This window comes from Sparus aurata, chromosome 5 (genome assembly GCF_900880675.1).
Source record: "Sparus aurata chromosome 5, fSpaAur1.1, whole genome shotgun sequence".
NCBI lineage: Eukaryota > Metazoa > Chordata > Actinopteri > Spariformes > Sparidae > Sparus > Sparus aurata.
The window spans coordinates 31,227,595-31,247,477 of record NC_044191.1 but is presented as its reverse complement, the minus strand read 5'-3'; the positions used below and the strand labels follow the sequence as shown (position 1 = coordinate 31,247,477).

The 19,883-nt window shown below is 39.7% G+C and overlaps 1 protein-coding gene across 2 annotated transcripts; it reads right to left on the bottom strand.

Annotated features, from left to right (window-relative positions):
- Positions 1-34: 34 nt before the first annotated feature.
- kntc1 (kinetochore associated 1) lies at positions 35-19,842 on the bottom strand. Of its 2 annotated transcripts, none has more exons than XM_030416862.1 (62): positions 19,535-19,842; positions 19,117-19,263; positions 18,764-18,884; positions 18,369-18,484; positions 18,081-18,159; positions 17,852-17,929; positions 17,726-17,760; positions 17,526-17,636; positions 16,926-17,019; positions 16,573-16,625; positions 16,359-16,471; positions 16,200-16,254; positions 16,007-16,105; positions 15,856-15,899; positions 15,668-15,733; positions 15,488-15,563; positions 15,139-15,264; positions 14,817-14,983; positions 14,589-14,700; positions 13,821-13,964; positions 13,675-13,731; positions 13,368-13,439; positions 13,141-13,260; positions 12,600-12,743; positions 12,412-12,507; positions 12,145-12,248; positions 11,931-12,033; positions 11,707-11,841; positions 11,487-11,606; positions 10,977-11,049; positions 10,670-10,737; positions 10,287-10,588; positions 10,003-10,175; positions 9,478-9,578; positions 8,995-9,139; positions 8,826-8,882; positions 8,568-8,731; positions 8,356-8,460; positions 8,136-8,264; positions 6,885-7,001; positions 6,679-6,788; positions 6,317-6,533; positions 6,127-6,216; positions 5,868-6,033; positions 5,554-5,612; positions 5,236-5,452; positions 5,074-5,147; positions 4,732-4,942; positions 4,381-4,493; positions 4,170-4,225; positions 3,963-4,041; positions 3,753-3,877; positions 3,512-3,647; positions 3,319-3,414; positions 3,064-3,120; positions 2,666-2,720; positions 2,422-2,485; positions 1,929-2,058; positions 1,739-1,828; positions 1,172-1,326; positions 385-487; positions 35-200 (listed from the first exon to the last, which is right to left on the bottom strand). In XM_030416862.1, exons 2-62 carry the CDS (start codon positions 19,246-19,248, stop codon positions 165-167), a joined length of 6,645 nt encoding a protein of 2,214 aa, XP_030272722.1. In that variant the 5' UTR covers positions 19,249-19,263; positions 19,535-19,842; the 3' UTR covers positions 35-164. The 2 variants fall into 2 exon arrangements, with proteins under 2 accessions (XP_030272722.1, XP_030272723.1); XM_030416863.1 differs by having other exon boundaries at positions 15,668-15,730.
- Positions 19,843-19,883: the final 41 nt, after the last annotated feature.

Sequence of the window (19,883 nt, the reverse complement as noted above, 5' to 3'; positions counted from 1 at the left end):
CACAAACCCACACACAGAATTCCTCTACACGATCTATTATGAAAAGAGTTTATTCAGATATTACATGAAAAGTTAGAAGACAGATGTCAAGTGCAAATGTTGCATCTCAGCCCAGGATAGACCAAGAAAGAATACATAAATATGGCTGAAGAAATAGTGTCACTTCACCCCGAAACTCCATTTTGCAGGTTGAGATACTCCTGAAAAACAAATTAAAGTAAATTAACAAGTCTGATCATTGATTATTATATTACAAAAATGACAACGTGATGATGGTGAGAAAGAAAAGGTACATAATCTGAACAAAAAGATGAATTGGACTTCTTAAATATTTAGTGTCATTAAAATCAGAGTTGATTATACAGATACAGATATTTTGGTTACCTTCAGACAGCTTGGTGAAGTTGAGCCATTTGTCAGCGTTCGCCCTCTTTGATGCTCTCTGTGTTTCATGTACTCACGTGCCAGTGAATTGGCATCGTCCTGACTAAAGAGCAGATTACAGGGTTCGTACACATTTTCAGGTCAAATTAATCACTTTTGAAGCACTTTTAAGGGTCATTTTAAGATAAAATCAAGCACTTTTCAGACCTTGAAAACACAACATTGAATTCAAGCACTTTCAAGGATTTCAAGCACCCGTACGAACCCTGAGATTAAGATCTGATTTAATAATTAAAGTTTTCTACATTTGATAAAAGGTCAAACACATATGTTGGGATTTTTTCCCAATAAAAATATATCGGAACATAATATATAAGCAGTTAAAGAGCAGAATTGATGAATTTAAAGTCAAAATAGTTGGTCTGTTCCAAAGAAACCCCGGCTCTGCTGTCAGGTGATAAACCTGATCAACAAAATTCTGTTTAATATATTGTCTGGACAGAACTCTTTAAGACCACCTTTACCTGTCCATATAAAAAGCCAATTAAAAATGGCACCACAATGTTAAAGCTTAAATACACAATTCTAGAAAGATAGTTGATTATCGAGCCCCATTCCCAGGCTGCAAAATACTGATGCTTTTGATCCTTGATCCAAAGATCCTTAAATCCAATTGTCTAGTGTCCTTCTGTCTATTTTGTCACATGTTGTGTACATATACCTGCTTACTGTATTTGTGCTATATCGTAGCCAACTGTGAATGGACAGCTGAACAGAAAAAACCTACCAGTTCTGGCTGATCAGGTAGTCCACCAAGTCTTTCACCTGGTTAGGTTGGCCATTCGACACAATGAGCTGCTTGAGATGCTGGAAGTGTTTGGTCTTCAGCAGTTTCTGGTGCTGGCCATTCTCGCTAATAAATGTTAACACAGTCTCCCTGACCTGAGGAATCATGGAGGGAAAATCGTTTCATCATTCAGTATTGTAACACAGTACAAAAAGTGCAATTATGTTTAAATGCATCAGGTAGAAATCCCTGTGGCCTACTTTTAAGTTTACACTTACAACCTTATCTTTAATATCATCGCACCATCAGACCCATTTCACAGCTTCCTGTTTACTGTTTAACAGCTTTGCTGATGCTGTGACTGACACAACAGGTCAACACTTTTAGCTACGAATATGTTTCTATAGCAACAGTAGGTATAATGAACAGTGGCAACACCTAAAAGAAGCGGAAATAGCAGCTTGAAGGGAAGTGCTGAGAACATTAAGTTTCAGTTCAGGTGTAAGCACGACTGAGCGTGCGAGTCATGAAGGATGAACATAGAATAAAGTCACATTGACGTCTAACCTGTGATGGAATTCCAGCCAGTTCCCCGGTGCTCATGAGGTCGTCCACCTGCTCAAGGACAGCGACTGGGTTACAGACCGACAGAAAGCCCTGGAAACGGCAAAAAAAAACAGTGATGGTCACTGACAATGTGATGGAATTCAGGGAAAAGAGACGGTTCCTTCTGTTGTATTGACTTGTATGCACGCACCTGGATCTGCTGTGCCTTTTTAATGGCACATGGGATGAGAAGGAGAGTGCCCAGGGCAAAGGCTGGCAGATTGAACTGTGCGAAACGATTGGCAATTCCTATCAGGTCCAGATTCAACAGGAAAGGGCACCTTGAGAAGAAAGATGAGTGGCAGGACAGTTCGAATAAACGTGAAGCAAATATGACTTCAGGTCACCACGGCATTCTTTCATAAAGAAATGCCAACATTCAGTAAATAAACCTTAGTGCGTCAAACAGATTTAAAAGAAATGTGAAGATTAAAAAGAAAAATGGCATAAAATGATATAAAACATAGTGACAATTTTTTGTTTAGACATAAAGTTTGAAGGATTTCTTCATATTGTTTGACTGCCAGGCTGCTTGGAACCACAACAACTGAAAATACATGTATTTAATGTTCATATTAAAGCTCTAGATGTTGCTATCATGCAGGACAGTTGGTGGTAATTGGTGGAAGACGAGTAAAACGTACTTGAGGAGGAGGACAAAGGTCCTGTAGAGTGTTGCCTGTTGGTCGGGACTCAGAGGAACAGAAGCTGCCACCAAGAAAACAGGTACAACAGTCAGGAGCGTTGAGACATTTAGAACATAATTTAGTGCATTTACTGCTAGCTATGATCATCTTCCCAGTATTCAACAAACTGGACCTACTCGCTATGTTTATCTCCAATGCCTAAACAAAACTGTTGAGACATTGTTGATTATAAACTTTGTACCTGAGACAAAAGGTGCCAGTATCATACTCCTCCATGTCCGGGAGAAACTAGGAATCTGTGGAGAAAACAAAATATGATCGACTTTGCAGCCCTCTCATATGCTCATAGTACTGGTCATATTGTAGTAGTGATGCTTGGAGATGATGTTATTTTTGTCTTAACATCTGCTCTCATGAGATGTCCGGTGGCTAGTGGTTAAGCCACATAACATTTCACAGCAACATGGGCTGCTGTTTCTATTAGATAGAGCTGACTGACCATCTATCTGAGTCTTGGATCTGGTGCGGGTTTATCATATACATTTTACTATACTCATCAAAATGTACATGTTCTCCAGCAACAGAGGAACAACAGTATTATTTTCATTTTGCATAAATAAAAGCAATGAACTATATTACCTCCCACAGAGCAGGCACAGCCACGACAGCTTCTAGCACCCTCTGGAGGTGGCTGATCTGCGTGGGAAGACACACATGCAAATTCAAAACACACAGCCAAGCTTTCTTTATTTGATGTATTTAAGGGGGTTGAGCAGTCCATTCTATTCTTTTAACTCGAGTAAGAGTGAGATACTGTGTTCTTGTTATAGAATATGACTTCTTCAGATTCTAACTGTGAAAAAAAGAAGATTTTTCTGGTGCACGTCCTCTCACCAAGTTGAAGCCCAGCAGCTTCTGAAGCAGACTGTTCCACAGCTGAGGGTCGTACACCTGATACTCCAAGCACAGATCTGCCACCAGCCTCACCGCCTGAAAGGACAAAGGGTGCTTCAGTTTCCTGTAACATAGCTCCCTTAAAATGAATCAACTAGCAGGAATAGTTTCAGTGTTTTCAGTTAGAAAGTACCTGTGGCTCATGACTGTGGTTCTTCCACAGCCCTTTAACCAAGCCCTCTTTGGGACTATTGAGGAAAGACTGCACTGTGTAAGGGATGTTCAGCGCCTCCAGCTGAGACACAAAGATGTAGCACTTCAGGTAGTAACTGCATGGCAACATGAAACACAGAAGCATTAACACATCTTACAAACCCCTTAAACTTTGCAATCAAGGAGTACATCAGTGTTAAGAGTATTTCTTTGCCTCTTACTTAATTTTGGTCCTGGGGATCTTAAACTGGGCCTCCAGTGTGGCTGCATCGGCGAGGCGGACGAGGCAAAGCAGCGCTCGAGTCCGATGGCAGAAGGTCAGACGAGGGCCAGAAGTGCTGAGGGGCTACAGTAGGAGGTCCAAAAACAGACATCAGACACTTTCTCTGCACAGTTCATCCAATTTGGACTTGTGACAATCAATTACTGACCCAGGTTTCAGCAGAGAGGATAGGACGTAGAAGACGGACAGCATCATCCATGGGGCAGGACTGCAGCATGTACACAACCCTGAGAGCATCAAAACAACATCAGCATTACTTATAAACAGATTTTAAGTGCTCTGGGTGATTACAGCATCATTCCTTTTTATGACAATTATGTAAAAATGCTGCAAAATGTAACAAAGCTGTCTCTACCTCATCAAGTCAGGGTCTTCCTCGATGTTGCTGACACATTCATAATTACCAATATCCTTTATTAAAGAAAAAAAAAAAAAACTCTATTAAAATTCTACACATTAGAGTATTACATTCTATCAAATGTAATTTAAGAAAAGGCGACAAACAGAAACTGTGAGTAACTATATAAGACAATATATAATAAGGCAAAGGTGAGAGTGATACACACCTTGGTAACGGCAGGGCCTGTTTTGCAGATCCATTTTTCCAACATCATGTTACGGATTTTTAGGAGATCCACGTTGTTGATGGTGGCGATTTCCTTAACCACTGCATGTATGTCTGCTCAGAGCGAAATGAGCCAATTAAGAAGAACGACCTATGTTGTTTACTTGGCTCCCATCAAACCATCTTAGCGTGCATTGTGAAGGAGGATGATGCAATGTTAAAAAGAGGAAAATAATCTATCGGAAGATATAACACGCTTACATCAACCAGCCTAAAAATAAAGTTGGTCTTAAAGAGGAACTTCGCTTCGCTTTAGCTTTTATGGCAGACTGCTGTGTCAAATAGGACTCACCAGGATAAGTTTGACCTCCTGTGTCTCTGTAGTGCTGCTCCACACTGCTGTGCTCATACAAAGCCACTACGAGCCTGGCTGGCAGCCCGGTCAGTTTCAGATTCTCTGGGCTGTTCAGCTGGCTCGTTATCAAGGTGTTCTCAGTCGCTGAGCGCTGGAACTGCAGCTTCAGCTTGGACAGAAACATCTCCCCTCTGGCCCGTGCTGTGTCCTGCTCATGAGTTGGATGAAAGGAGTGAATAAAAATCAGCTTGTTTATGAAAAAAACTAACCCAATCTGGATGTGTGAAACTTTAAATGTATATTGTAACATTTCTGCGTGTAAAAATCACAAATACAGACCTCAAGGTTTGGATCCTTCAGCCAGGCCTCTCCGAGAGCCAAACAGAACCTGAGCGACTGCGTTTTCTCATGGCCTGTAGTAGAAAACAGGAAGCTATTCAAGCACATGCATACACGCACAAACAAGCAGTGTAGTGGCAGTGTCTCATCTGTCGGTCAGACCTGGTGGCAGCTCCTGGGTGATCTTGTGGGCTGTGGCGGCGGCCCACTCTGGGCTCTGAATGCAGTGGATGAACTTCATCATGGTCTTGGCCACCTTGACAAGCTCTTTATTGTAGCCATGACCCTGGCCCTTTTTTTTCTGCTCCAGCAGTAACGGCTTCATCTTCCTCTCAAACACATGGTTTGCTGCTGACATGTATAACTTGTCAAGGCTCACCTGGACAGAGACAGAATCAATAACTTGATGTAACTCAAACTTTACAGATAGCATTTTTGTGATTACACAGAGTAAGGCTACTTTTTAGATTAGTCCTTTACCTTCATCAGTTTGCTGATCAGAAGAAGTGTAGGGAAGGTGTCCTCACTGAGCTCAGGAGCTAAACACAGAAACATATTTTAGTTTTCTTAGTCTGAACACGTCTCATTAACCCCTAATAACAATTCCTTGATGACATACACAGCTACAAGTCTTTAAAGATTACTTTATCACCTGTCAAGAGAAATGACTTATTTTTACATTACATCTGACATAAACAGGCAACCACCGCAGATATCATAAAATCAGAGTAGTCTGGGTTTTGTTAGCAGTAAAACTGAGGATGGAAATAAGACAGTGGCACTGGCTTACTTACAGATAATCTTCCAGAAATGTTTGGTCTGCATAAGCAGGTGGAAGGGCAGTCTACTGTTGGACAGGGGATGTGGCAGCAGGCTGTTTTCCAAAAGATACGTGTTCTCCACGTCTGAGACAGGAGACACTCGCTTGTAGGACTTCAGGTGCTGAAGGAGGCCTGTTGCCTGCAGAATAAAAGACATTGGTTGCTTCACAATGCATTTTGAAGCCAAGGAACAATTCTATTATTAAAATGGTTTTGTTTTTTTTTCTTTTACCTGGCTGGTAGAAAATGTTGTCACATTCTCATCAGCAACCTGTATGATCTTCAGCACAACTTCGATCCTCTCATAGTTGTAAGGGCTGAGCTGTATGAGAAAAGCATTTTGAAAGTAAGATTCAAAGCCAAACTTACATTTTCTTTAGGATAAAAATACCCTTCTCCTACTTTGTCCCCCATGTACAAACCTTCAATATGGCAGCGCAGAGACTTTCTGTGAGCTCGCTGGTGCTGTGCAACATTGGGATAACCTTCAGGACTCTCTCCAAAGCATCTGCATGACACAGAGGCTGCGTCTCTTCCTGACTTGTGCCCAAATCACACCCACTTTCCTCATCCTCTTGGAGCAGCAATAAGGTGGTAATGTACTGGTTGATCACACGGTCACGGTCCAGACCAAAGGCACTGCAGACGGAAGTAGACAATGACTTTTAGCACAGGCAGAAAAACACTGTGACGGACACCTGAGCAGAGTCTAAACACAAATGGAGCTGTATATTTCATATCGAAATAGATTGAAGAGTGTCACACTATAGAGTGAGCAGCTAACCTGCAGTACTCGAGGATAATGTCTGGGGTGATCTTCCTGTTTTTCACCAGATCGGGGATCAGACTACTCTTCATCTCAGGTCGCTGACGAAACACTGGTTGGATGGATATCTGGACCAGAAAATACAAGTAAAGTGAAGTCAGGAGAGACTTATTAAGTATAATGTGAACATAATTATGAAGTGGTTTTCATCCACACACACACACCTCTAGTTTGCTAAGCTTGATGCCCCATTCAGCATCAGTGATGACAGAGAGGAACTTCCCTTGTTCCTCTGCCTCACCATACAAGCAGCATAGATTCGCCCCGATCCTGGCCACAGCCTGGAATTAAAAACAAAAAAAATCAAGAGTTAGTGGCTGTTAAAATTCAACAAAATATGTAAAAGAAAAATGGGAATCGGAACTCAGCATAGACATTACGGATCATCAATCAATGGCAAGAGATGTGGAAAACACATCAAACCACCACCAGCTCAGTCATGGAGGGAATTCTCCTGGAAAACACTGATACGATTCTTTATTACACCTAAAATTAAAAATAAATATTCAAAAACCAACTACTTGTGTTGGAGAGAATGTGGCGAATTAGAAGCAGGCCATGCTCATATCTTTTGGAAATGTAATAAAATTGTAAGGTTTTGGGGAATGGTACACAATGTCATGCAGAAGATACTGGGATATAATATCCCCATGAACTGTGAGACTCTGTACATGTGTAACCTGAATGAAGGACACACACATGTTGGAGATAGATATTTGGTAAAGATACTATTGATTGCGAGTAAGAAAGCTATAACTAGAAATTGGTGTAAGGTAGACCCACCTAACCAGGATCAGTGGATGGCAATTGTCGAGGAAATGTACATAATGGAGAAGATGACATTTCATATGAGACTACAAGAGGTACAGGGTGAACAAAAATGGGAGAAATGGACTATATACAAGAACTCAAACAGTGATAGACACGAGGACCTGGGAAACGAAGACTGAAATATTCAACAAAGTGACTCCCTTTACTGTTTGTTTTGTTTTTTTGTTTTTTTTTTGGGGGGGGGGGGGGGGGGGGGGGGGGGGATTATTGTCAGTGTTGTTCTTTCAGTGTTTGTAAATGAAAACAACATTAAAAACTGAAGTAAAAAAAAAAAAGGGTTAGTGGCTGTTTAGATTTGCTGATGATAACATGAATGGAGATGTGGACCCACATGTGTATGAATTTATTTTTTTCTTGTGTATTTGATGACATAATACCTCTGAAGAGCTTCCATTTCAGATAGATAAGTCAATCTGAAATGTCAAAACAACATTAAAATCTACTGAACGCACCACAGAACTGTTTCCGTGTGTTTCTAGTACCAGTATTTACCCCTTTGCCTGGATCGTTTTCCTTCATTTCTCTTATTAAAAACAATAAAACAGTTTAACAAAGTACAAAAGAACAGTGATCATATTGCCTACCAAAATCTTGTCATAGTTTTGCCAGGTGTTGTCAATAACTTTCCACAGAATTTTGTAGACTTCTGCTTTGGAGAGGAGTGTGCAGAGTCCGATAGCCAGATCACAATCCACCATCCTCCAGTTGAACACCTGCAGCCCAAAGAATATAGAGACACAGTTATTCAAAAATATACTAAAACACAGTCAATTTAATACTACCCTCTAATGACATTGGACTCACCTTGTTCAAAAGAGCCACAGCAACAGCATTTAGTGTTGAAGTAGTTGACTTTTGAAGATCTGCTAACCATATCTTGTACTTTTGAAGCTCTTTGGCATCATACAGCTGAAAGAATAGTAAACATTTGACATGTTACCAAATGTTTTGTGACATAAACATAGACTTACAAGAAAGTGGTACTGATAGCACCACTGGATATGTTGCAGCCACACCTGTACACTGAGCTTCAGGTCCATTACGTTAGAAGTGATGTGCTGCAGGCAGCTGCCGTATGAGTTGAGCAGCACTCTGAGGGCCAGCTCCAGCTGACTGCACTCCTGTAACATCTGTAACATGTTGGACAGGGGACCCAGGAGGGGCTGCAGGTAGTTTGAACCTGCATGTGGGTCAGGAAAGATACAAGGTAAACTTTCAATAATTATAACTTCAAGAGGAAAAAAAACAACTGATATATAAACTTAAGAACATACCGTCCTCAAATGAGCAGTGTGACAGACAGGAGCAGTCAAGTGGGTACAGTTTAATATCTGCAAGATTGGGAATAAATTAGCATAACAGCTGACGGAAACACGACAGACTGCCCTAAGGTGATGAAATCCTCAATAGACATTAAATAGATTATAATTTGAGCTATTTTACCGCGAGAAACAGGCAGCAAGCAGTTGGTTATTTCATACTGGACTGGAAGAACAGACACTGGGTCCAGAACAATGCAGTCTTCATTGAAGACATCCTGAAAACTCCACTGAGAATATGGATCTTTTTCAGCCTCCGAGGTCGAATCCTGCGACACGATTCAAATACAACTCTTTATTTGATGCATTTGGTTTATTTCGCAACTTTATAAAAGAGGAAGTATTAAGTACTGTACATTTCCATTGACCTTTCTTGTTTGTTTTTCATCTTTTTTTGAATTTCTTTAATGTTTTATTTTTTGCTTTGAAATTTTTAAAATATTCAAATCCAAACTGAACTGTTTTACTGTAATCGCACAAACACTTGACTGAAAATTCTTCCTATCTAAATGCTATGATTTGTAAACACAGACAAATAACACATTAAGCACAAACTGGAACACAAAGTAAAAGTCATTCTATGGAAAAGAATAGGCAAGATACTTACCTTGGCAATAAAGCCATAGTTGTCTGATAACTGACACTGATGATAGACATCCATAGCTATCCGTGTGCACTTGCAAAGCTCCAAACAATCAAGGAGTAGATCTGTAACAATTGTTATACTATTAAGCAGTCAGGATAACTTAGATGTAACACAAAGGAACATGTCTAATGTGAAAAATTAAGCCTTGAGGCTCTTTCAGATGTACAGACAGCATTTTTAACAAGACCAGATAGACAAGTGCAAAAACAGTATATTGAAAAGAATGCCATTTACTTATTCTACAGCTGTGCTGTTTGTGTATCATCTGTGTGATATGTAACTAATTGTATCTAACTACATTTTTACTGGATTAATGCTGAGGCTGAAGACAGAATTGCTTTCTTATTTTCACAACAAAACTTGTTGTTTTTTATTGCAATATCTAAGCAAATTAACAAAGATAAACATAATCTAGTCTAATGGCAGAATTATAAATCTAGCTGTTTTAATGGTGTTGAACATCATTGATGTTTACACATTATTCACCTGAGTGGCACACAGTCATGGCCTGGCAGGCCAGATCATGGATGACTGCCGGCAAATCCATGTCATCAGGAAGCACCATGGGCACATCTGCCTCCAGCATCTGGCATAGCGTCTTTGCAGCAGTGAACAAAACCTTCCCTGTGCTTTTGTTATAGTGGTGTTCATACAGTTCACTGGTGGCATGAAGGAAAGAGCAAAAAGAAAACATCAGAGATTTTCCATATTCCCCATCAGTTTCCCAGCCCTTAATTCACACATACAGCACAACATTCAGACATACAAACCTGAGGATTTTGAGGGCCTTGTCCACTTTTCCTACTCGCAGAGCTCGCAGGGCCAAGTCAGACCAGAGCTCCTGTTCAGTGCGCTGCAGCTGCCTTCCTAGACGACGTAGGTCAGCTTCTGTGGAGATCGTCTTGGTCTTGCCATCAGGATCATTCGCCACAACTGGGGTAGTAGTAGCCTTTTTCTTCGACGAATGGCGGCCACGTGTGTTTTCATAGGCTGTGATGTGATGCTCCTGGATTTGTTTTCTCATGTTCGGATCTTCATAGTTGGAGGGGGTGAAGAAAACATCAAAGTCCTCCTGAAGAAAAGAAAAGTGACTGCAGGTAAAAAAAAAAAAAGCTTGAATACAACTTAAAAACATTCACTGAACGAGACTCACCTGTAGGTGGGCGATCGCCTTGAACATGATGAGATTGTTTTCGCACTCCATGCTTTTAAGAGCATCATCTGCAGAGGGCATAAAAACCTGGTATCACTCTTGGATGTTCAGGTGCATGTTTATAAGATCTTTGTCTGTAAGCTATGTTTAGATAATTAATGTCAAATGTCACACACATATATACATTGGAACACTTGTACATCCAACTGCACAACAGGGATGGGAGGTAAATTGACTGTTTATGGTGTTTTAACATATCTATTTATTTTTAAAAATATGTTAATAATTGTGACAAGTAAGTACTTACGTTTTTGAATTATATGTAGGTATTTCAGAGCCTCCACCGACACCTGAGCAATGACCATCTGGCGTTTCTTGTGCTATCGAAGACCGGCAAAAACAAAATTGAGATATACAAAATGCCAAAATGAAAATAAGGTATGCTTACCCTGATGCTGTTGTGTTGTGTTCATAACTTAAGGGGGGTGATTCATTTAAGTTTTATGTATGGTATTCTTTGGGGCTTGTTTGTGATATTTTAGCTGTGTAGGCATCTAAATATGCAATCACAGGTGCCCAGAGAAAGGCAACCAGGCAGGGGAAATTCTTGCATATCAGATCAGAGTTCTGTCAGCAGCAGCAGCAGCAGCAGCAGAATTTAAGATACCACGATAATAACACATCCAGCGCTCAGCAAGAACAAGCTCTAATTCTTAAAATGGAACAACACATGACCTTGGTCGTCTTAAAATTGCATCAAATCTGAGAACTGAATACAAATTCACAAAATGACACATGACATCATCCCGCTCCTCACCTCTTCAGATATGTGGTCTTTGTCTTGCAGCTGCAGCTTAGCCCAGGATGTGAGGTGGTCAATCACACATTCCGCCTCTGCAGAGGGCAGCTTTCTCAAGACAGTCATGCACTCCTCTGTCTGAAAGCAGCATGAAAGACTTCCAATCAGTAAATCGTGGACACATTAAGGGAAACAATTTAAATTTAGTGTCGTCATATTTCCACTGAGATGAGCATACCTTGCCTTGGCCAATCAGCTGAATGAGAAACAAGTAGTTAATCTGCGAGGTTGGAAGTTTGTAGGCTTCAGCTAATGTCAGAGAGTCTTCTAAAGACATTGGCAAATCTTGCTTCAGGATGTATCTAATCAGAGTCTGGGGAAGATGTACAGTAGATATGAATAAGGTTAATGGAGAGGCACAGCAGTGTTAATTTGTCACATAATTAACCAAATCAAAAATACCATAATTTGAGTGCTGTTCGAGAGGTTGAAGTTGCGGATCCCATAGCCCCTCAGAAGTTTTCTGATCTCCATCAGCTGGTAGCTCTCCTTTAAAAGCTCTTGTCTGGGGAAAATATCAGTTGGAAAAAAATGATATGAAACTGCGAATATAAACAAATGTTTCTTTAAGTTTTGAAGGAAGACAAAGATCGGGGTAAGAACAGTGTAAACATACTTTGGCCCATCCATCTTTAGGTACTGCTGAACCAATTTTTCTACCACATTACTCCAGGGTACCACAGCTTTCTGCATGATCTCCAGCACAGCATCCACCATCAGCTGGCAGAAAAATACAACAATGTGAGCATACACAAATCCTTACACAAACTTGACAATAATTTTTTTAACCACCTTACTGACTGGCTTTACTGCAGCTTTTTAGACAGCTCATAAACCATTAGCAGGGCGTGAACTGTTTCCAAGTGGTGTTACAGGAACTTACATCAGTGTCAGTCATGCAGCCTAAAACAGCTACCGCCTTGGCCTCCCATTCTGTGAAAAGTGTTGTGGTCTGAGAACTGCAGCGCTCCAACAGATCCTAGTGAAGATAAGAGTGAGAGGAGAAATACTTCAAGAATTTGGGAAATTAAATGTGTGTTTCCAGTGGGCTTGACAGTGGTGGAGATGTACCTTGATATACTGTAGAAGCAGCTCATCAAAAGGAATCTCATGCTCTTCCGCATAAGGCTGGATATTGCTCTCCACTGTGGCTGCAATCAACTCTGGAGCTGGCACTTTGTCTAGCATGAAGAACGCGACACTTCGTACGCTCCCCTTTCAAATTCACAAGACAGATAAAAAAATAGTAAAAAAAAACAACGTACAACCCACCCAAAATGTACCAGAGAATGAGTATGCCTCGTGAAAGATAATCATATTGTTATGATCCCTTCATCTATTCATTATCATCATCTTTATAAAACATATAGCAAAAACACCTTAATATACTTTTAACTTTTATTTTAGTTTAATGATGAATTAACATGTAAACTTTAATATCTACAAAAAAGGGCGATCTCTACATCTCTCTGCTGACATCTACAGGCATAGATAAGCATAACCTCAGTGCCTACACAATTTCAAACTCTGCTTTTTTTGTGTTTGCATGCATTTTAATACAATATTTTCTTAAAGCTCAAATGTAATAGTATGTCACTAATAAGAGACGAACCTTCTCAAAGACTGAAAGTGACAGTCTGCAGCTGTATTTCCGGTGCAGGTCCAGGAGCTGACGGAGGTTTGACACCAGGTTCTTAAGGTTCTCCACCTCTTCTGCGCCATAATTATCATCCTGAAAAAGATATAAATAAATCATGGATCACATAATGTCAAGATAACCAAGTTAAAATGTATGCCAGCAGGTAGATCATGATCGTACATTCATGGTGGTTAACTTACAGATTTCATCCATGCCCATAGAGAGGGCAGTCCAAGCACTGCCAGGTCCAACCCATTCTGGGGCCAAGCACTCTACAACAAGATATCATATTGACAGTAACCGGTTAAACTACCATGACTGATACTTTACAATTTCCAGACTAATAATTATGAGCAATTAATGGCATCACTTTTCCCACATTATCTATAATTGAGATTTTAGCTTCCAATAGTTTACTCAAGTCATCAAAAACATTCAGAACTTCAAATGAATTATCAATAGCTGGCTTTACTTAACTTTCTGGTCAAGATTACATTTTTTCTTTACCTTTTCTGTCAACTCAAGATTCCTTGCCCTCTGCTCGAGCCATCTCGCCAGGATTTTCTACATAAAAACAGAACGTTGACTAATGAAAACATTGCACTATATGAGTGCAGATGCCAGTATTTCAAGCTTGAGAGAATGTATCCTACCTGTCCTGTTGGAACCACTCTCCTCACAAAAGGTACAAGAACTGTCCTAAACCAAGGACAGAGGTCTTTGGACGGTAGGTCCTCTGGGATGGCTTCAAGCACGGCTTCAAGCTTGCACTCATCAAACTCTGCTGCAATCTCTCCCTGCCACAAAAAGGCAGAAGGAAACCACTTCAGAAGAACGGACCATGTAATCACAGAAGGTGGTGTTCTTCAGGTACACTTGCCCCGGGACAAAGAGAGACCTGAGAGCACCTTGTACTTTTCTTTTTTGACATAAACTTTTATAAGCTTTTCGCTTATTCATCAAAGTTTACTAATATTGAACGTGTCATCAGTCCAAATTGCATCAAATTCACCTTCTCGTCAGCCATCCTTCTCTATTGTTACCAGGCTGCATGTGTGATGATACACACACACTGATTTTATTTCTCCTTGTAATAAGAAAACTATCCAGTCTGATCCCAATGTTGCCAAGACACAGAGTTATAATGTCAAGCACTTTCAAGCACTTAAACTAAAATCCAAGCACTTTTCAGACCTTGAAAACACAACATTGAAATTCAAGCACTTTCAAGGATTTCAAGCACCCGTACGAACCCTGTAAACAACTTCAGAACGGACACTGTCTCACAGTAGGTTTTTTGATTCATCATCATCATCATCATTTACTAGCACTAAATGCATGTGTGAGAAGATGCCTTCATTACAAGACAGGTTACTGATATATAACACATATTGGTTGAGTGCATGAAGCAGTTTCTTTACCTCACATCTGAGCCAGAGGAGCTGTGCACCCTTCATGTCTCCTTCTCTTAGGTGGGTCAGAATATCTCCTAAATTGTCATTGCTGTTCAGAAACTCAATCCAGGCGATCCCACTGCGGACCACAGAATAACACACGAAAAAGATCACACATTCATTAACGTCATGAACAAAACACAGTATCGAAAGTTTACTAAACAACAAGGGAGACTACTAAGACTTTGAATTTACTTGAAATTATCTGGGCCGTGCAGGCTGCAGAATGTTGCCAGCCTCGCCAAGGCTTCTTGGATCTGTAAGGAGGAGTATCGTGTGGCAGCATGGTTTAGCATCTTCTCTGCTGTCTCAAAGGTCGGCCACGGGGCCTTGAGGCAGTATTCCTCCACATACTGCTCATCCTAGGAAAAACACACATGTGCTCCTCTATTAGAAAGGTGTTAACACTTTATAACAATTGTATTTTGCTTTAAATTCAGTTTTAACATTTTTGAACTGTAAATTAAAACCAAAGTACTCAAAAAACAAAAAACAAAAAAAACATTGCAATACTGACTGTGATCTTTAACAGGTTGGTTTTGGCCTCCTCCACAAGTTCAGACCACACATCTTGTCCATAGCCACCAACTGATGCAGAGGCCAATTGTTCCAGAACAAAGTCAAGCTTCACCTTGTAAACGAGCTGAACAAAGAAAGGATGGTTAGTTGTGTATAGCTGTGATCAGAGTAATAATTAATATACAAATCACATACTATAAAAAAAAACAACAAAAAAAACCCTCTCCCAGCTCAAATAACATCTTTTATTCCACTGCCCCACTAATGTAGGACAAAATAAGAAGAGTTTAGCCTTCAACAGTTTTTCTGATAAATTTGACTTTTATTTACATGACACACACACTGACCTCTAAATCCAGCTCAAATGTGATTGCAAACTTTTCAGCCTCTTCAAACATGTGTTTGTGAAGAAGTCTACTAAGTCTGTGCGTAGAGAAAAATCAAGTAAGTCAAATTTTTGACATCATACAGACTACTTTCACACAATCCACAATTATGTAGAAATATATCCAGTTAAAATGAGGTACCTGTTCTCCGGCAAAGCCTCTGTGAAGCATCTGACAACAACAGACGACACAGGCTCTCCTCGACTACTTAAAGAACACAGAAAAAAACAAAAACAAACAAGAAAAGAAAAGACCAGGTCACATAAAAAAAACAAACAAACACTCAAATACTAGCTGAATTCTATAGTTATTATACAAAAATATCCCACCTTTTGGGGTTCTCACAAATCCCCTCCACTAGATAAATAGTATCCTAAAATCAGAGGGCATAACAATTGACTTTAATGTGAAAATACATGAACATCTGGAAAGAGCACATTTAATATCCATATAACAATTTAATAAACACTGATTGTTTACCATGTTTACTTTCGTCTGGACAAGACAGGAGACTGAGGAGACATCCAGAGAGTATCCAACAGTCATGGAAGGCAGGAATCGTATTTGCAGTGAGTTGATCTGTAAAACCAACATTTGGAGTTCAGAACAGACCTAAGTTATATTATAATAGATGACAGATAATTATCCATTATAGTTTCTTTAAAACTGCTACCTGGCTGTTGTCTTGCTTGGTCAAAGTAATCATCTTAATGCTGCCCTTGTCTTGGCTGTGATGCAAACAGAATAATTTACATTTTCAACATTATTTCATTGAGGCATGTCCCTCTTTTTATTTAGCTGCTACAGCAAGTTATAAAGCATTGATACATACGCCACCATGGAGGCAGAGCCGCATTCTGTGATGAGTTCAAAGTCATGAATGGCAACGTTCGGCCAATAGTGAATCATGACAAGGAAATGTACGTCCCAAAGACTCAGGGTATCCTGAAAAACAAAAAGCAATCAACAAGCTAACCTCGAATACCTTTGATGGAACCTCATGCAATAGTTTAACAAACAACTACAGGTGAAACAACTCAACTCACCTCAGTGTCGAGAATATACAAGAGATTTTCCACCACAACCATCTTCCTCACACCTTTGGAGTAAACATTCAAGAAGAATATGTTACAACTCTCACATTCTACTCTAAAATGAATTTGAACCTTTTTCTTGTTTTATAAGAAGTACACATTGTGTTTCTATTCATCTTCTCTATTGTAACTGCGTTTTAATGTACACAGTATTTATTCCTACCTATGTCCCAAAACCTGAGTGTTAATATACATCACTATTTAATTTAAAAAGTTAAATACATTTCATACTGCCATTTGATAATACATATTTAGCATCTTGCAGAAAGCACATTAAAATACTATACATGAAGCAAGAGTTTAACCTGGAATTAGGCTATTATTGACAAAGTGAGCGAGGCACATCTTGGCCTGATGAGGGTCCATCTTCCAGTGAGTCAAGACATTTTCTTTATCCCCCTGTGAAGATAATGATGTTGTAACAAAATCATATCATGCTTCATATAAAGTGTAAATACCATTCCCAGAAATGTTTGATTACACAAAAATATTTACAGCTTAAACTGAAGTTAGTCTTGAGGCCATTTAAAAATCGGGTTTTAAATTCTTATCTCGGAAACATATTCAATTTGCTTACATATATTTGTTGTTTCACAGAAGTGGCGGACTATATGAGGAACAGTAACACAACTGAGTTTTTGAGATTTCCATCAGCAAATCTAAGCTTGCAAAAATTACCATGCAAGTACTTTACATGAGCGCCTAATTGACGTTAAATATTGCAAGTTTATGCTTTGACTTAATAAAAATCTATGAGAAATGAAATTCAGAAAAATGAGACATGCATACAGCATAGCATGAACAGGAACAGCAAAAAACCCCAGAACAATTAAAAGTACCACAGCTCATGCATCATAACTCCAGGTGGTAAATCAATGAATTAAACTTCTTGTGCAGATACTGACCCCAATCAGAAAGTTGATTTCATTGCCCAGGTTGAACATCACTGCTGTACTGCAGCCCTCGTCATGGTAATCGCTCGTGGAGCAGAAGTCTATCTTGATGAGAGACTGCAGCTGAGTAGAGAAAAGGTGTTATTTTCTTTCTGCTCTTCTGAAAAATACATTTGGCTTTAGCATTGAAAGAAAAAAAATAAAAAACTTACCTCTTTCAAAGCTCCCAAATCCATTTTTTCAATGGCTGTGAAGACAAACGAAGAATGATTGTTTAATAAGTCAATAAATGGCTCCAAAAAATGTTTAAGTATACCACACCCTGTGATGTTTGATACCTGTCTCGATCTTTGCCAGAGCAAGGTTTGTAATGTGGAAAAAACCATCCTTTACAAGAAGGAACACATGGTACATCCCTGTCAATAAAAAAAAAAAAAAAAAGAAATGATAAGGACATCATTCAGAAATAGGATTTAAAAAATGAACCACCTGGAAAACACATTAACAAATGTAAATTGTGCAATGTTTCCAGCGCAATGACTCCTCACATTCATATAGAAATGTTACCTAAGGATGCCTTGTCCTCCTCTGTGATTAGATAGCGGTATGTTTTCTTATCGTCTCTGGATGGTTTTTCAACCAAAGCCTTGTAAACCCAGAAAATGCCACAAGACATTAATGTACTGTACATAAGTGCAACTCAAGCTCATTTCAGAAAAAAGACACAGTTATGAAGGATTATTACAGCTGGTGTCATCCCCCGTGTCCTCTTAACAAAAACAAATGCAAATGTGTAACATTTGATTAATCCTCAACTAGAAGATATTATAAAATATATTAAAAAAAAACACCTACCCTGGTGAGAAGGATTTTCTTGTGTGGAACATAGATCAAATGAAGGTTTCCATTTCTTTCACAGACCACCAAAAACTGCCCATCCAGGCATACATCAATGGCATCCACATCAGTTTCTGAAAAAAGGAATCCTCGTATTAACATACAGCAGTAACTGCGAAAGGTCAAACTGTGTTGATGGGAAACACATGAACTGAAATCTGACATGTGACTGAACCTTTACAGTATCTCAAACTGATTTTGCTTTGACAAAACGGCCAGCAAGTCATCTTAAAAATTTCTTTGACTGACTGATTTGGGATGCAGCCATATAATGTAAGCCATCTCAAAGGACACAAGCTGACACCTGACTGATGGTAAATAGAAGATGAATTGACGTTAAAAGAGTTGTATACCGAAGTGAAGAAGCAGCAGGATGGTCTGATAGCTCTGGTCAAACAGGATGACTGTCTTGTCAGCAACGACAATGCTCCAGTTTGAACCACTGGAGGAGGAGAGACAGGGATCTGCTTCCACCTGCAAGAACCAGCATTCCCATACAATCACTGATCAGCATGGACAGACTTTACTGAAAACATCCACTACTAGTTATTGTGTTGTTAGTACAAGAAGGAAGGGCCAATATTCGTCCAGAGGGCCCAGAATTATTCACTACACCCCTGGATGAAAGTGTGTAGTAAGTAAACTGATAAACAGGGACACAAGAGTATGTTTGTGTTTATATACTCTAAACATTGACGTCCATTACCTCATTGGCAGTGGAGATTTTGACCAGTGTGTCCACCTGATACAAGCCGCTACCATTTTCCTCCCTCGACACACTGCCGAAGCGGACAGTGTTTGTATCTTCGTTGGTAAGAAGTTCAACGTCGCTCCACATCGCAATTCCGTGGTGCTAAGTCACATGGAAGAAGTAAGACATTTGTATTTATCATTTTTTTGTATCCAAGACTGCTTAAACACGAGTTGTTTACTTAAGATGCGTCACAGCTAGCATACATCAACCTCCCCTTGATGATGTGATGATATTGCTAATGCTAGCTAGCAAAAGCCAAAGCCAGCTGAGAGTTAGTACAAGAAGAACAAGATTCAAGATGAACTTCTGATATCTATACGTATTGACAGACTGGCCATTTACAATGTGTTTACAGTTGACTGTAACTCACCACTCTATTGGAATAAGATGACAGCGACAAAACACCAAGGCGACATAACTTTGCAGTATTCGCTTTAGAATTTGGCGGGTTGTTGTAAACTGACAGGGAGCTCCTCCGTGGATTAATGAGTCTCTCGGTTTTGCCTTCCAGGTACAGCTTCCCTCTTAAGACTTCGTCCTAATCACTCCTCCTTCGTCAGGACTGGCACGGAAAACCACAGTCACATATTGAAATATACTAGTATCCACTCGAATCCAAATCTAACCACATAATTGGTGGAGTTTGCTTGGGTGGTATACAGCCATGGATTAAGTACTACCTGAAAGACTTCATTTAGGGAAAATCAGCCCATAGAGCC

Excerpts from the sequence above, each read along its gene's own strand:
- kntc1 (XM_030416862.1), bottom strand. The coding sequence starts at position 19,248 with ATGTGGAGCGACGTTGAACTTCTTACCAACGAAGATACAAACACTGTC. Across the intron at positions 6,034-6,126 it reads CAACATTTTCTACCAGCCAG|GCAACAGGCCTCCTTCAGCA; the intron begins GTAAAAGAAAAA and ends TTTATTCTGCAG. Across the intron at positions 5,453-5,553 it reads TGATCAGCAAACTGATGAAG|GTGAGCCTTGACAAGTTATA; the intron begins GTAAAGGACTAA and ends GTCTCTGTCCAG.